Raw genomic sequence first — 18078 nt, forward strand, 5'->3', positions numbered from 1 at the left:
TTTCCCCAGGGACTGACTAAAGGTATCAGGGCCAGAATTGGGGACTTCTTGACTCCAGTCAAATCACATCACAGAGGCCTAGTACCTGCACAGCTAAATTCTGCTTCCCCTGGAATGCCAGGTGCTTATCACCCGCTTAACAAGTAACTATTGAGCCCTGACCGTGGCCCAGGCTCTGTGCCTCATGGAACCATACTTACTAAGAGCCTGGAAGGAAGCACGCAAACACCATTCTCGCCTACGTAACCCCTTGAGTGCCCCAGACCCCAGAGAAAAGGGAGGCTACGGAGTGGAAGGCTGAGCTTAAACCATAAAACACCAAGAGCTGCTGTGATTCCAGCCTTGGAACCGACACATGGGGTGAGGAGGAGAGAGGCTGGAGGAAGGAAAACCTTGACATCATTTAGGCAAATACAGTGTGGTGTGCCACGGCTAGGTCGCCACGCGAGTCTTAAGCCTTAATTCTCTTACTTGTAAAATGGGACAGACTTCTTACTGCTCAGGCGGTTGGCAGGACACAATGAGGCAGAATACATAATGCTGTTTCTTGCCACTAAACAAGAAAAAACAAAACACAGCTTTCTGGAAATGAAATGAGAGGTTGCAGGAGGTCTAGACTCCCTCTCCTATAGGAGATTGCCTACAGCATTTGATGACCGACAGGAAATTTTATCTTCGATGGACTGGGTTGGTGGCTCTGTGATGCCACAGCAGGGCCAGGACTAGGGTGAGGCAAGTGAGGCGCCTACGACACTGCATTTAAAGAGGGGCTCACTCTCGGGCACCTGCAAGGTGAGTGAGTGCCTCCTTCAGTTTCCCAAGGAGCCTCCTCCCCACCCTCTCCTGCCAGCCTGCTTTGTGGAGATACAGAACATAAAGCAGAAGAGTTATTAGATAGAAGGTTATCCAGAACAGACCAGAAGCAATGATAAGGCATATGAAAGATCCCTAAAGATTCCACTGCCCTAGGGGCAGAGGAAGAACCAGATGGAGTCTCAAGGTTCCTTCCAGCTCCAAGGATCCAAGATTTTATCTTCCTACACATATTCAAATACATGTGCTTTCTGATACAGATAAGGTTTTCTTACAGGGAGCAGATATAGCTGGGGGAGGTGAGCCAGGAAGGGGGAAGTAGGTGTTGTTCCGTAAGTCCCTGGGGACAACTGGGCTCCAAGCATGCCAACTGGGACATTCTGCCCCCAGGGATGCTTAGCAGGTCACGAAGCGAGAGTAATAAGTTGTCAGGCCCTCCCTGGCCAGCTTAAGCCCCTACTGCAATCAAATAAAATTGGAATTGCACAGCTGGCCATGAAAAGCCAGATGTTGACCTCAGGCGGCAACCCAAGCCAAGGTAAGGGCGACCTGCAGGGCCTGCACTGCACAGCAACCCCGAGGTTCCCGAATGCCAGGGCCAGGGCCCAGAAAACTGGTCAAATTCAGAAGGCCAGAGAGTAACAGCCGCACCTCTTCCCAGGAGCCTAGGACATGAGCCCTCCCCAGCACCTCTCCCCCTACCTTTCCCCAGGACAGCCCACAGGCAAAAGAAAGAAAGTTTTCCCTCTAAAATGCACAACATAGACAACAGCAAATGTTGTTTCTCTCTGAAAGTGCAGAAGCTAAAATTAAAACTCGGAAAAATTCTCTGATTCATGTCTCCACCTTCCCCTAAACACTGCCTGCCTTCTCTGAACCACCATAGCCATCCGATGATACCTCCTAAGCTGGGTGGCGACCTCTGATGGTCGTTTATGTCCCTGATCTGTTCTATCTGATCCACTATCAACAACAAGAGGGCAAAGGTCCTTCATCAACAAATGATTATTGATTGCTACCACACACCAAGCCCCGAAGGAGACAGACACAAACCCTACCCACACGGTAGGCAATGACATGTTCATCTGCATCTCCCCCATAGTGCCTTACATGTTTAGTGGGTGCTTAATAAGTCAGAAGGATCAAAGCAGAAGATTTCATAGCAAGAGGGCCTGCAAAATGAAGACAAGCTGGAACTCCACAGTCTAGTCCCTGGACAGACTGATGAGCCGTCCTGGTACCTTCCCTGCTGGGTCAAGTCCCAGAACCCATCTCCGAGCAACCAGCCCCTGCTGAACGGAAGTGGGCACTCAACACAGAACAGGCCATTGTGCCTGACCTAATGCCAACTGGCCAATTCAATGAGAAAGCTGAGGCCCATCTAGGAGACAGAATTAGCCTGAGACCACCCAGGAAGTTAGAGCTAGAGCTGCAACTACACTCCTGTTCCCCAGTTCCCACCTTAATGTGTTTTCTTCTGTTCCATAGTGACCTTCAAAACTGTGTCGTAAGTAAATGCCCATGCAAGCAGCTAGCAGACTTTAAGACAATCTCGGACTAGTTGACCAGGTACTTTCTGCCCAGAATAAATACTCTCTCATTGGATCACTTCCTTGCCAAGACAGAGCGGGGAGATATTCTGGCCCAAGTCAGAGGACAAGTTGCCTGGAAGCCAAGTTGGACACCCCTCACTGGGAGATGTTTTGGGAGGGCCCATTCCTCAAGCCTGGCCAGACCACGATTCAGTATAACCCGAAACAGCTGAGCACTCAAGATGGATTCATTTTACTGTAAAGGGATTAGCAAGGGGTAATTTTACCTTAACTTTTGGACTCACTGTAAGGACAGAGACCCAGGGGACAAGTCCCTGCTACTCCCAATCTCACAGACTCAATGTTTCATCTTCACCGCTTATCATTGTTCTCTCTCTCTCTCTCTCTTCCTCCGCCACCCTTTCCTTCCCTCACACACGCTAAACATCCTTCAGTTCTCCAAGCCCTGTCTCCCCTCTAGACTGAACACGCGCTGTCCCTTCTACCCAAAGCGCTCCTCCTCCTCCCCTATTTCTTCCAGGCCAACCCCACACCCCACCTTCAAGCTCTACTATAAAAAATCGCTTTCCCCGCACAGCCTCTTGGAAAGCCCCCACCGTCCCACTAAGTGCAGTCGAGCGCCCGTCCCTTGTGCTCACTGAACCCTTCGATTATAGGACTGGCCACACCTGAGGCACCTTCCCGCTCACATTCTCCTCTCCCAGCTCCACCGCCCTCCCCTTCTCAGCCCGCACCTGCAGCTTCTCCTCCAGCCCTGCCTGCCTCTCCCTAGGTTACCCTCTGCCTGTTCGTCTCTCTCCTGCCCCTCACCTTACCCTCCCTGTTTCCCACCCTGGACCTCCTGACTTATCAGCTATATTGAGCCATGGAGATGGCATCTGTCAGGGGGACTTCCTCTGATAACCCAGAATGGCTCTTGGTGGTGTGGGGCCATGCAGGGTATAATTGAAAACCGTTTCTCACCCACATGGTGCCAATCCCAGCTCATTTGAAATTCGGATTGACAGCTCCATATCGATTCCCTATTTCCAATTGATGTTGCAACAGGAGAATGAGAACCTGAGCATTGATCTGGCCTTTCTTCCAACAAATCCCTGAAACATGAGCTGTTCCACTGGACAGAAATCTCGAGACTGGATTGGGAAAAACCACGTCACAGACATGCTCATGTTCCCTCAAAAGATTCCAGACAAATTTAGATGCCAAGAACAAATGCGTGTAAAGGGGGTTGGGGGGAGAGGGAGTATTACGGACTTATAAAATGATAGTTTAGGGCCAGAAGGACTCTTAGAGACTTTTCTAACCCCCTTATTTTGTAGCTTGGGAAACTGAAAGCCACAAAGGGGAGTGACTCTCTGAAGATCACACATCCCCCACTTCACAGTGTCCCCCTGCTTCCACCCCCACCTCCTGCTTGGAAACCCACTCCTGGATCTTTCCACGGTCTCTTTTATTAGGAGTCAAAACTGAGGTCCTTTAAGTACCAAAGTCTCCCTGTGTGACAAATCTCCAGACACTAAGGTGACTCTGTCCAGTCACTGCAGCTTTTGCCATAAAGCCTTCCCAGTGAGGGACAGACAGCACACTTGGTCCCAGAAGACCTCACTGTCTTTCTGAAATTACTATTAATCAAATCTGTCTCAACCGAGTCTGATTCACTCCATTACATTGCAGTAATCCCTGAAACAATTTGCATCATTTCCAAATACTTTCATAGGGTTAGCAAATCCTCACAATCAAAGGTCTCATTTCTCAGGTTCATCCCCAGCTACTCTGTTCAGTAGCTCACGGTCTATAAGCAAATGTTCAAGTTCACCAGAGGTAGTGGTTCTAAATGTACACCAAGGGCTCCTTGATGCATATGTACTCTGCACAAAAGCACAGAGCACAGATTTACTATAGGGGGCCCGTGAACTAATTCCCTGTGAACTGTGCTTTCTAAATATAGACGGAAATGTACAATGATTATCAAGTGGAGGGGCATGGCTATTTTGACATTCAAATAAAGACTCTGCATGTAGAAAAGAATTAGAGAGATTTTGGTCTTGGGCAGTAAGAAATGGGGTAGTTCACACAGAGTATCAGTGAATTATGATTGAGCTCTTTCCTTTTCAGCTCTCATTAAAGTCTCAGACAGGTGTTAATGTGTCTCCAACCTTTTCGCAATCCTTGCTGGTCTTCCCCTGGGACTCTGGGCAGGCCTTGTCCATTGTGAATGTTGGTAATCAATAGTGGGCAACTAGAATTTTAGGTTTCTCTTTTTGTTTTGTTTTCACCGCTTTCCCTCTTGGGGGTTATGTCTATTCCGAGAAACAATGGTGCTTTTTCATTTTTAAGTTGTGAAATACCGAGTCCGGTGTTTAAAAAGAGTAAGTTTGAAAGAAGTGAGGTGATTTAAGGAAACATTGTAACTGACGAGGACAGGTGGTGCAGAAACACAGAATCAAAAATGTGAAAGTGATCCCCAGAAAACCCACAGGTACGAGATACCAGCTGGGACTAGCGAATGTCAGAATTTCAAAGAATTCTTCTGTGAATCCCTTGAGGACACAGATCATGGGGCGACCCACAACCCTTTCTTCTCCACGTTTCAGGGTGGGGAGTGCAGCTGCGGGATCAAAACTGTCGAGTCAGACTCCTGCTCTGATGCTCCCAGATGTCACGGGAAACCATAAGCTTCCACCACAAATAGTTAACAGTAGCAGCGAAGTTGTGGATACTCTTCACAGTTTACAAGGCTTTCCCATATGTTGCAGCTTTTGGATGAAGCAGCGCTTTAAAATTTGAGTTCTAAACCCTTCTGTCGTGAAAGTGCTGTGTGACCTGAGGCCAGTTACTTAACGTCTCAGAATCTCCATGGCCTCAATTCAGCTCCCTGTGCCAGAGCTTATAGGGAGTCAGTGGCCAGGTAACCGGACCGCAAATGCAGCAGACTTGGGAGCTGGGTGACCAGAGGACTCCTCGGCTTGGGGAGGATTCTGGTATTAAATGGCACATTTCACTAATAGCAAATGGTAGAGGGTAATTTGGGGCGAATTCATTCTCTCCCAGTACGGCATAATGGGATTCGGGCTTATGAAAGAGGCCTAAGGGCCAAGAGATGGCTGGTGCTCTCCTAGCTGCTGGGAGGGAGTACCATGTTCCCAAATCTTATTATCTGAGAGGAGGGGCTGGAGAGAGAACAGGAGCTTATGAAAGCTTCATAACCACCACTCCTAGAAAGGCTCTAGAAGTGAATTATAGCAGCAAAAAAGTCGTAAATCAGCAGTTGGACGCCTGTGGTCCCTTTGGCTCATGCCAGAGCCATGAAGCAGCCATGAGTCTGGCGGTGAATGGGGAAAAGCCTGGGACTACGGTACTAACTTGGGCCCACAGCAGGCATCTGGAGAGACCTCCCAGTCACTAGGGCCAGTGGTGCAGCGGAAAGCAGCCGTGAGACCAGAAGATGCCCCCAGACGTGCTCTGAAGTGCTTCAAATACACACACACACATGCACACACACATGCACACACGTACACATGTACACAAACAGAACAAGGCAAGAGCAAGACAATATACTGAGGGCCCGCTATGTCCCAAGAACTGTCCTTGGTTGTTTTTTAGCTGTGCTACCTCAGTTACCACTCATGTAAAACTAATGTGACCTATGGGACAACTCAAGTTCAGAGAAGTTGAGTAACTTTCCCAAGGTCACACAGCTTATAAGTAAGTGAGACAGGATAAATTCCAGACATGTGTTCTCACTGTTTTTGCGCTATCTTACATTACATTTCACGGTACATTTCAGAAGCACATACAGGTAATGCACATACCACATCCACACATCCACACAAGCCTTCCACACACTCACACCCTATACCCAACACGTACATCTACCCCACATGTACACATACAGATGCCACATGTAACAACACACTTTCACATGAACAGAGGTATTCACATGTTTGCACATACGTATCTGTGTAACACAATCCATCGCATATCCACAAACACCCCATCACATCCCAGTCGTCACACACATCTGTACCCATCCACTCACTTGTACATATCACACCTAGAAACCTGTCCACATCACACCCTCTCACAAACATCCAGGCTCACACACACACACACAAACAGTAAAATGCATTGTCCCTCATCTTGACAATCATAGGAGCTCCTGAGTATGTGGATAAGGGATCTTCAGGTTAGGTAACGTGAGGGTTTAATAATCCTCAAGTGCCTTCTGGACCTGCACGGGAATAACAGGTCACTTTCGGTATTCTTCATTACTGGAAATAATAGTCTAATTACTTTAAAAATTGTTAATCCATACATGAATATTTATGAAGATCCTACTAACCAGAATATTTGATTAATTAAAGTAGCATCGTATTCATTCATTCATTCACTGTGCAGTCGCCGAGTATCAATTATGCCTGAGACACCGTCGTAGACACAGCAGGGGACTGAAAGAACAAGTAAACAAGACCATGATTCCTGGTCTTCAAACACAAGCACAACTATATTACCGGGTAGCATGGTCCAGGGCCTGGTGAGCGAGGGATGTGACGGGAAAGGGGGATGAGGAGACAAGACGGCTCTGGAGCTTGTAGACCTAGACAGTGGCCAAACTCGGGCGCTGTCTGGGGAAGTGGGATCTGCAGGAGCAAGTTCAGAGAGGAAACTGGGGCATCCCATTCACGAGATGAATTTGAAGCCCGGGCAGGTTTGCCAATGAGTAAAGGGGGCTTCTGCGGCAGCCAGGAGGAGACAGACTTGAGAGTCGTCCCTTAGGGGGGATCACTTAAACCGTTACAACTGTGAGATCAGAAACAAGCAAAGGCGAAAAACAAGAGCGGTTGAGTGTGGATCTTTGGGGAACGCAATGTCCTACTTGGCTAGGTGACAGAAGCTCCCATCTTATGCAACACACACACACACACACACACACACACACACACACACGTGCGTGCACACACTCATCCCCCTACGCATGGCCGTCCCGCAGTGTACAAGCTCCTGACAGGGCTGCACGCCTCGGCGGCGCCTGCTCCCAGCCATCTCTCCGGCTATCATTTCAGGACTAGGAAAGCTCTCTGGCCCAAAGCAATGCAAACGACTGTTCTCGAACCTTTCGGCTTCCAATCTTGACCCTTCTCGGGGGTCTGCGCACCTCATGGCAGGGGGACAGCCACTGTTCATAGACATCAGTAATTCACGCTACGGCATGAGTGAGGACCTGAAACCGCTTTGTCGCTGGGGGCTGGTGACAGAGACGGTGTGGAGCACCTCCTCAGGCCACTGTCAGATCCCCCGGTCTGGAGGCACAGAGGCAGGCTGGTTTACTCGGGGACGTCCCTCCGTGTCTTCCACTAACTGTGCTTCAATGTTCCCACCTGAGCATTTTCAAAAGCGTATGTTTCGTGAGACGGTGGTCCCCTAAGTATAGGCCTCCAAGCTTGTTAAAGCTTCTGAGAAGACTCGAAGTAAAGATGCCTGATTAAATTTCTGTTCCCGAAAGTATTTGACTCGGGCAACCTTTTTTTTTTAATTAGTGGCTGATTCTGAAGAGCAGCTTCAGGGAAAGGCTAGACTATGAGATCTCTGAGAGTCTCTGGATGAGTTTTCCCCCAGACCCGTGAGAGTGCAGCGCCTCCTGGGAAGCTAACCCTTCAACCTCCTCCCCAGGGAGGCCCAGCAGCCGAGTGTGATTGCAGAAAACCCCAGAGACAAAGTCTGAGGAGGCAGAGGCTTCTCAGCAGCCTCAGACCCACAGCTGCCTGCCAGGGTCCCGTGTTGGCCAACAGCTGGCCAAGTTAACAGCTGAACCTGGTCTTTCCTCATTAAGGACACACACTGCCTATTTCTCAGGCTGAGAACACTCTGGTGGTTCTTGGGTGTGGGTGAGGCTGGTCTGTGAGTTCAGGGTCATCATTAACCCTCTGCTTTCCTCTCTCCTTTCTTAGCCTTGCTGCGTCCAAGGAGGCTGAAGCTGCCCGCTCCGCGCCCAAGCCTATGTCACCCTCGGATTTCCTGGATAAGCTAATGGGGAGAACCTCTGGATATGACGCCAGGATCAGGCCCAACTTTAAAGGTAGAGAAAACTTGCCTTCCAGACCCTCCGGGATCTGCTTTCCTAGATTACAGAAGCAGGCAGCGTGGTATTGTATGCAGATGATAAACTCCTGCAATGAATGCCATGACTCTTCCCTCCCCCAGAGGCAGACATTGCTAGTCAGTTCTGTCTCCTCCCCACCAAGTCCAAACAAGTTCTCAGAGAATTGCCCTCAGCCGTACCTCTGGTTGCCAGTTGTCAGTAGGTGAATTAAAACCTACTGGGGGGGGCGCCTGGGTGGCTCAGTGGGTTAAGCCTCTGCCTTTGGCTCAGGTTAAGATCTCAGAGTCCTCGGATCGAGCCCCCACATCGGGCTCTCTGCTCAGCAGGGAGCCTGCTTCCCTTCTCTCTCTGCCTACTTATGATCTCTCTCTGTTAAAAAAAAAAAAAAAGAGTCTTAAAACCTACTGACTCCCTCTGGCATAACAGACAGATAGACAAACATGGAATGTGAGGAAACAGGTCCACATTTTGTTTCGTACGCTCTGAACTCTGATAAGTCACTTCCCTGCTCTGGGAGTCAGTTCCTCATCTCTGCAGGGATTGAGTGGGCTGTACCTGTGGGCTTTAAACTATGCTTCATGGAGCTCTCAGCCTTCCACTATGTGCCCAAAAAGGGAGTCGAGGGAATAAGGAGCAAACTCACCCTCATTTCTCCCCCAAGCCGTCCTACTTTTATTTGTTTTAGAGAAGAAACTTCCAGCAAAAATTCATCTGCTGGAAGTTCCCAGGGATTAATATATAATTTTGAAACGTCCTATTCTCAGAGTCATGATTTCAAATGGCTACAGAGATTAGGCAGGTCACTTTATTGAGTGAGGTGAGCCAAAAGTAAGGCCAAAGGGGGTTGTAGGGACTGTGGAGAAATAGAGGTGCGGACCCCTTGAAAGGGGACAGCCTCTCCTTAGCCCCAGCCCACAGTTACCCTGCAGGAATCAGGGCCCCATATTTCCAGATCATCCGGTATTCTAAGATGAGCCAGAAATCAAGATTTATGCAAAATTTCCTGATGCCAAAAACATATAAACTTAAACAAAACACGTTTGTGAGCCAGATACGCCCTGTGGGTGACCAATTTACAAATCCTCACCGGAGTGATCTGAAAAGCTTCTTCTAGCTCAGAGTCCTACAAGATCCCGATGTCTGTTACTAGAGGAGATGGGTCCCCTTTGTCCGTGGATGCCCCAAAGTTGCAGTGATCTCAAGCAGAACAGACTTCTGCAGGTATGGTCTTGGGGTGCTCCTGGGACCCTGCATACTCTGACATTCCCCCCAGGACCCCTGCAGAAATCTGATTTCAAGGACTAGCCTAGCCTCTGAAGACTGCGAGGACTGCTAGCCTCCGAATCAATTCTTGATTCCAGATGCCCTTCCTCACTGTTCCTTTTGGCTCAAGTCCAAGACCAAATAAGGGATGTGACAGCTGGTAACAGCTTCCTAATATTTGCTTACCTTGCTCCCCGTTCCCTAAGTACCCTTCTCAGAGTGCTCTGCAAATGGAGAGTGGTCTGTGAGATGCACTGGGGTCGATTCTTGGGGGCCCACCTCCCACTCCTGTTTACCTCCAGGCTCCCCTGGTCCCTTCTCCTGAAACCCTATCTTCCAGCATCCTTAGCATGACCCTGGTTCCCTCAAGGACAGGTAAGGACCAAGGTTGCTGTCTGGACTCCAGCCCTTCACCAGGGTCACAATCTCAGACACCCAGAAGGATCAGGTAGGACACCTGAGTGATGCAGGATGGGGATAAGGGAAAAACAGAAAGCATAGGCTCAGCCAAGGGCAGCCACCTGTCAGGTCCTAAGGTAGCTGCCAGGCAGGAATGCAGGCCCCGGGCAGCACGCCTTCCGAGATAAGACTTGAGTCTGGGGTTTTCTGTGAAATCTTCCAAGTTGGCAGCTAAATGATATCTTTTAGAAACACCATTGGCCAAATCCAACACATTCAAGACCTGACCGCCAGGTTACCTCCGGCACTGCTGGCAATTTTCCGAAATTCCGGCCCACCTCGCCCCCTGGTGGGCTCTCTCGGAACTCCATGTGACTGCCGCAGTCCAGCTCTCCGGAGAAAGGAGAGTGGAACTCGATTGTGTGCATAGGCATCCAGGGCTCATGTATTCGTCATCCTTTATGCACAGCACTGCACTTGGCACATAGATGGCCCTCAGTAAACCTTTCAACATGGAATGAATGAACAAATGAACCAAAATATATGCTAAGGCTTAGAACAGTTAAGTGACTTTCCCAAGGGATGCCATCAAGACTAGGGATTTTCACTCAGTTAACCACATTCACTTATTTGTCTAATGCTAGTGATTTGTTGATTTATTTAATCGTTCATTTATTTACTTACTTACTTGCTTAGCAGTGGACAGTTTTAAGATAGAAGCTTGCACCCAGACTATAAAATTATTGAATTAGGGCCCTTCTCCTCCCCAATCTGAGACACTTACTTTGAACACCTGGGCCCCAAATCTACAGGCCTAGATAATGTCTTAGACTTTTCCCAAACCTGCCGTGTCTCTACCCAGTTCGGTGCCCTCCAAGGCAGGCTCTGAGCAAGGCACATCTTTCTGGAAGACCCTCCACCGCCCCCACCCGACCTCACTGCCCAGGAAATGGGAAGCAAGGTTTCTCTGTTCTCCCTCATGGTAAGAGCTGAAATGTCGGCACGAGGGTTCTCCCGCCCCTGAGTCCTCTGGTCCCTTCACACTTCCACTCAAAGCACAAGTGGGATTTCCAAAAGCCCCCTACAAACCACAGAGCTCCCAAAAAGGCCGTGTAGATAAGGCCCTGTGACCCTAACACAGAGGAAGAGGCCTGCGTTGTTTGAAAACTCCACGGAGTGATTAATCACTCAGCAGTTCCCTTCAAGCACCAGAAAACTTGCCTGCTCTTGACTCTCCTGAAGACAGAGGGGCAGGAACAGCAGCCTCAGTCTGCAGAGCACAGTGGCAATAAAAATCAGAACACGGAAGGAAAGCGCGGGAAAACTGGAGTCCAGTCCTCGCACAACTGACCAGACAGTGCGACCCGAAGGCCATCCCTTGACATACCTGGGCCTCTGTTTCTGCATCTATAAAACAATCCAGTAGGACGTAGGCCCTTCTAGCACTGATAGTCTGTATCTTTCTTAAGACTTTGTGTAGGATAATGGCTCCCAGGATCAGGGACACAGCCTAATACCAACACATACACAAAAGCAAAATTAAACTTTAATATTTAATGAAATATATACATTATCCCACTGCCAAAGGCAGCCAGATTGTAATTTTCTCGAGGATAATTTAATTTCAGATTTATATCAATGAACCGCACCTCCCCATGGGGTCCCTTTCGCTGGCGCCCTCTCACACACATAAATCAGGATCTAATTTATATGAGAGTCACAGCAACAGACACTTGCAGGGCCTGGGTGGGAACTCTGAGTGCATCATTTCGAGGCAAGGGCAGTAACTCTTTGGGGCATCTTAATGGTATGAGACCAAATGAAAAGAAAAGCCTGGGTCTGAGTCTAAATGAGGGGGGGGGCGGTTCTTTAATGGGTCTTTGTTTAGGTGGAAGTGACGAGGAAGCAGATTTCCACTCAGCATAAGGGAAATTTTTTAGCAGAACAGAAGTAACCAGCTATGGCAAGAGCTGCGGACGATGAAATGAGTTCCCAGCTGCCGGAGGTGTTCAAGCACTCAGCCTTGAACAGGAGCTTGAGCCATTCTAGCAGTGGTCCCATTCTGGGCTAAGCTCCCATGATTCAGGTTCATTGGGTCTGGGATCGGGCTGACGAATCTGCAGTTTAAATGGTTACCCAGGGGTGCCTGGGTGGCTCAGTGGGTTAAGCCTCTGCCTTTGGCTCAGGTCATGATCTCAGGGTCCTGGGTTCGAGCCCCTATCTGCTCTGCAGGGAGCCTGTTTCCCCGCCTCTCTCTCTCTGCCTGCCTCTCTGCCTACTTGTGATCTCTGTCTGTCAAATAAATACATAAAATCTTTAAAATAAGTAGATAGAGACTACATAAATACTATATAAATAAATAGATACTACTAAAATAAGTAGATAGATACTACATATTCTACAGCAGTTTGGGAAGAAATTGATGAGGTAGACCCTTAAGAAATCCTTCAGTCCCCAAATCCTGTAACCTCGTAGTTCACATGAATGGCTTCCATAAGGGAATTCCAAACGGAATTCCCAAAGGAGCTCAGAGTGTCTACCTAGATCCAGAGCTAGTCTCCCAGACTGATGGGGAAGTTGTGACCTAGAAGTGGGAAGGGGCGTGCCTGAATGGGACTGCCCGTGAATATCGGAGCTGTGTCGAAAACCCATGGTGCCTGGCACTCCCTTGGAGAGAAAGCCTGGATTCCCACCACAAGACTGGGTCCGTTTCTACACACCAAGATTTCTGAAAAGAAGGAAACTTTGACTGAGTTTGGGTCAAATGTTTGGGCTCCTCTTTAAAGAGGGGCAGAGAGGAGCGGATCACAGAGGACACAAAGACATCTGCTTCCTTCTCTACACAGTCAGAAAACTTGGGTGTGAGTCCTGGCTCCACCACCTGCTGGCTAAATAAGCCTAAGCAAGTTATTAAAACTCTCAGCTCCGCAGCAGAGATAGTGATTTCGCTCTGGCCCCCTCAGGACCTCATGAGGATCAACAAGAAAGCAGGCCTGAAAAATTTCACAGATTGCATATTGCAATCTCCATGGGAAGGATTATGAGCTGTTATCCAAGTCTTACCTGCCTTCAAGGTCAGCTCAAGGTTTATTACCTTCAGGAGATCTTTCCTTATGCCTTGCTCTCCAGAACCTCTCTTAGACCTAGACTCCTACTGTTCATAGCAATCTTACCCATAGTCTCACACCCCTCTCTGGTTACTTTTTTTTTTTTTTTTTAAGATTTTATTTATTTATTTGACAGAGAAAGACCACAGGTAGGCAGAGAGGCAAGCAGAGAGAGGAGGAAGGAGGCTCCCTGCCGAACAGAGAGCCAGATGCGGGGCTCGATTCCAGGACCCTGAGATCATGACCTGAGCCAAAGGGAGAGGCTTATTACACTGAGCCACCCAGGAACCCCAGCCCTCTCTGGTTATTTTATACTGGACCCCTTGTTAGCTCATGGGAAAGCCCAGTGCTTAAAATCCCGCATTCTACCACTCTGTGACCTTGAGCATGTCCCTTCCTCTTTCTGAATCTCTTTCTTCCAAGTACAGCCAGTCATCAGCTTTGGAATTAGAGAAATCTGAACTCCAACTCTGGCTCAAGCACTTACTAGTAGCTGTGTGGTCTTGAGCAAATAATCTCTCGGAGCCTTTGTTTGCTCATCGACAAAATGGAGGTAATAACTGTATCTTCTTCTGGAGTTGTAGAGAGGATATGAGATAGTGTCGGTAACACTCTCAGGATAGCAGCAAACCCTGTAAGGCTCAGTAGTAGGTAACTGCTACCATTAATAAAAATGAAGAGATTGGGTTTCAACTGGACAGAGGTCCCCTAACAATGAGATCCCAAAGAGCAAATATTCCTCCATGTCTTTCCTACCTTTTGCAGTAGAATTCAAATAGCTTGCCTGGAAAGTATTTGATAAAGACTTATGGACTTCCCTTGAGGTTCCCTCTGGATTCCTCAGCTGGTAATCCCCATCCATGCCCTTTCAGGCAATCTTTCTTGGTTCATAAGTTCAAGGCAAGGAACTTGCTGTTCCTTGCGATTCCCAAGATGGCCTCCAAATGCTGGAGCCATAAATACATTTCAGCCACAAATTAGAAGGCAGCCGATGGGGTTTTGGGGAAGGGATTTCGGCCATATGGCAGGACGATGAATCATCCTATGTTAATGAAAGTACATCCTAGCTCAGCCTCTGGTGTTCTGTACCTGATGCTCACTTGGGGACCAGGGAATCTGGCACAGTCATGTGGCTGGGAGTCCCCTACTGCTCAGGGGTGGGGTGGAGGGCAAGCAAGGATCTCCTCCACCAAGAGGGAGCCATCCCTGAAGTCAGTGTTCCAAGAAGGGTCCTGTCCTGTGGGTTTCTTCCTGGTCGTGGAGCTAAGCAGGAAATCTCTCTTGATTGGCAGGTCCCCCGGTGAATGTGAGCTGCAACATTTTCATCAACAGCTTCGGTTCCATTGCAGAGACAACTATGGTGAGTGAGTCAAAATATAGGCTGGGGACGTCTCACTCCCAAAAGTATGTCCCCTCTGCACTGGGCTCCCCTGAGGAGGTAGGGAATGTGGTATTTTTTTCAGATCTCCAGTGCGTACCGTGCGACTTGGGTATTGTTACTGTCTTATTCAGTGTTCTGGGTAAAGACATCCATCTGCAAACGGCCAAAGAGCCAGCAGGGCTAGTGCACGCCAACACCCAGGACCACAGACATAAAATTAAGGCAACAGGCTGAAGTTTTATATGAAAAGAAAATGTTGGGACGCTGGGTGGCTCAGTCGGTTAAGTGTCTGCCTTCGGCTCAGGTCATGATCAGGGTCCTAGGATGGACTCTCACGTCAGGCTCCCTGCTCAGCGGGGAGTCTGCTTCTCCCTCTGCCTGCTGCTCCCTTTGCTTATGCTCTCTCTCTCTGACAAATAAATTAATAAAATCTTTTTTAAAAAATGGAAAAAAGAAAATGCAAAGAGCTACTTATAAGTTTATAATTCAACTGTGCAAGAGCGGAAGACTGCTTCTAGAAGCCTCAGTGGGTCTATTGGGTTGATTCGAGTCCTCTCTATGCTTTTGTGTGTATTTCAACATTCTCATTATAAAAAGTTTAAAATAAATCACTATACTGGAAAAAAAGACCAGAAGGGAAAAATACAAAAACATTAATAGCAATTATCCCTGGACTGCAGACTTACAGATAATTTTTAATTTTCTTCCTTCATTCTTTCTCTATTTTTTGAGTTTCTGCAAGGAGCAAATATTGCATTTGTGATTATAAATACTTTACTACTTTAAAATCTTTTCCCAATCCTTGAAAACAAAGGAACTACAAAAAATCAATTGTACTGGTTTTGAAAGGAGTGATCGAACTTGTGAGAAAGTAATTAGAGCTGCCTAAAGTCATCGCTTTATGAGCCAAGTGAGAGCCGGCAGCTAATCACCAAGTCCTTGTTACTGTCACCAGACAGATGTTACTACCAGGAAGTCCATTTCTGGACATCCACCCATTTCTGGACATCCCACTACCCCTAGTCAAGTTCAGGCTTCCTTGGGACTTGCTCACGTTACTGCAAAAGAATCTTAAATCTCATCCGGCCCCTCTCTGAGCCCTCTTTCTCACACATTGGTCTTCCTGATATACACATTCAACCACACCATTGTCCTGTTCAGCGTCTCCCTGGTGTCTCCCCATCACTTTCATTAAGCCCCAATTCCTTTGCAATTCTTAGAAGGCCCTCAGTGATTCTGCCCTGCCTCACTTCTCTCTCTCACATCCTCTTCTGGATAATGGAAAGGCCTAGAGTTCTCCAGTCAGGCATGTCTCTGTGCTGATGCCATGGAGGACTCTGCCTAGAGCACCACACCAGCCCTCCTTCCCCTACTGACTCCTTCCTATTCTCCTCTAAGTTGGAAGCAGAAGCAGCTGGCATACTTTCACACCTGTGTACATGTGTGAGCTCACCTGCATTCTTGACCCAAGGCTACAATGAGTTCTTTCCACCCATTCTCCTGACACATTTTACAGTATCCGTAGTAGCACTTACCACTTGGAAAGTAACATGGAACTCAGTTAATGGTCTGCTTATTCATCCCTGCTCTCGCTACCACGTAACTTAGTGCTGGGCTGCAATCTTGTCTCATTTCCTGTGGCAACCTCAGCAGCTGGCACAGTGATTTAATAACATGGGCTCAGTGACTTTTTAAGATAAATAAACCAAACATCAAGTAGGGTCTGTTGATTCACACAATTATTTGGTCCTAAACGTTTATGGAGATTAGATCTAATCTTTCAATCCCAGACTGGCAAAAATCACTGAGCTCTCTAGGTCATGGGGCGAATGGTCCAAAATCTGTCCTTTTGCAAAGAGGCCTGTCTTGATAGGGTCAAGTCGACCCTGACTGCATCCAAAGGACAACTGGTCAAACTCCCGAAAATTTAATAGGCCTATTATCTCCAAACGGAGATGATCCCACCTATTGTCTAGGAACAAACATGGCTGCCTTTCATTGGTATCCAGGTCAAGAAGGCAAGTTTTCCTATACTTCAAATGGATGTCTTGAGAGCTCCTAATGCTTTTCTTCTTATCCCTCCCAAATCAGAAGCACATTATTCATATGCTCTGTGAGTGTTGACACTTCCACTCTTCTTCTGGAATGGTAAATAGTCATCAGATCAAGTCAGGATCTCCCAGCTCTGTGAAGAATTTGGTTCTTGGAGGACATCTACTCTCCAACTTGTTTCCCTACAATGGCTGCACAGAGATCAATTTCCTAGACACAGGTTCCTCCTAAAAGAACAGCAGTTTTGCCCTTATCTTGTGTGGGGGTTACAAGCTCGGCTCTGGCATCACACAGACCCGACCTCACTCACTGTGTATGAGGAGCTGACTTGCTTCATGTCTTTAAGCCTCGTAAAATCCCAGTGGTGACTAACATACTGACTTCATCAAGGTATCATGGGTAGAAATTATGTGCAAGAAAGTTTTTATCACAGTAAATGCTTTTTGTCAGTGCTCTTAATGTTTCCCATGTTAACGTTGACGATGATGACAATGGAGCCCCCAAAGCTATCGCTGATCAGTGTAGGACCTTGACCCTCCATTTCCCCTCCCTCATGTCTTCTGTCTACCTTTCCAGACTTCTGTCCTGGTGCCTTTTGCTCTCTCTAGAGACAGCATAGCAATTAAGACACAATCTTCCATGGCCCAGACAAAACTTGAGGTTCAGCCCCATGACCCTGGACAGGGTAGCCTGAGTCAGCCTCCTCATCTGCAGAGTGGGGTACCAGTAGCCTCCTCCTTATGACCTATTGTGAGGATTAGGAAACAAAGCATAGAAAATGCCAAGCACAGTGCTTGACGCAAAGTACAAGCACAGTGGATATCAGCCATAATTATTAAATAGCACTTACAATTTTCAACACATTCCACACCCACTCTCTCATCTGATGCTTGCACTAACCCCTCGGTCTTCCAAGCACTCTGTATGCAGTAGACATAATCGACACTCTGTCGCCCAGTGTGCAGCTGAGGAAGCAGATATGGACACACCAGCGGGGGCTAAAGACCCAGTTCTCCTGACCCACAAAAGGTGTTCCCGGTGCACCACACTGAGTCACATCAAAGTGCAAAGACTCAGGAAATCGAGGGACCACAGAGCCGCACAGCAGGCTTAAGCAACCACCTAAGCATCACAAATGTGGAAATCCAACCTCACCTTGTGCCAGGCTCAGCACGCCTCAGGGGAAAATCGTACACACTAAAACTGGAGCTAGCCCACAAGGGAAGCCTGGGGGGACATGGCCCCCTGCAGGGGAGAAACCAAATCCACAAAGAATGAAGACTTGGCAATGACCCGCCTCCTTGGGAGTGGTCCACTGGTGACATAGTTTTCTCCTTAATAATGTTAATCCAGAATAGGAGTTAACCAGGTTCAGCTCATATATTCCACGATACTATCATTTTCCTCCCC

The 18078-nt window shown here is 48.0% G+C and overlaps 1 protein-coding gene across 3 annotated transcripts in view; it reads left to right on the forward strand.

Moving 5' to 3' along the window:
• Nucleotides 1-18078, forward strand: part of GLRA1 (glycine receptor alpha 1) — an 82470-nt gene that overhangs the window by 23854 nt on the left and 40538 nt on the right. For 2 of the 3 annotated variants that reach the window (XM_082726174.1, XM_082726175.1), the window contains exons 2-3: nt 8315-8442; nt 14528-14595. In XM_082726174.1, the coding sequence (XP_082582300.1) occupies nt 8315-8442; nt 14528-14595 (196 nt within the window). Of the gene's footprint in view, nt 1-8314; nt 8443-14493; nt 14596-18078 lie in introns of those variants that run through there. The other variant, XM_082726176.1, reaches the window with a different exon arrangement.

Source organism: Mustela nivalis (genome assembly GCF_964662115.1).
Source record: "Mustela nivalis genome assembly, chromosome: 3".
Classification (NCBI taxonomy): domain Eukaryota; kingdom Metazoa; phylum Chordata; class Mammalia; order Carnivora; family Mustelidae; genus Mustela; species Mustela nivalis.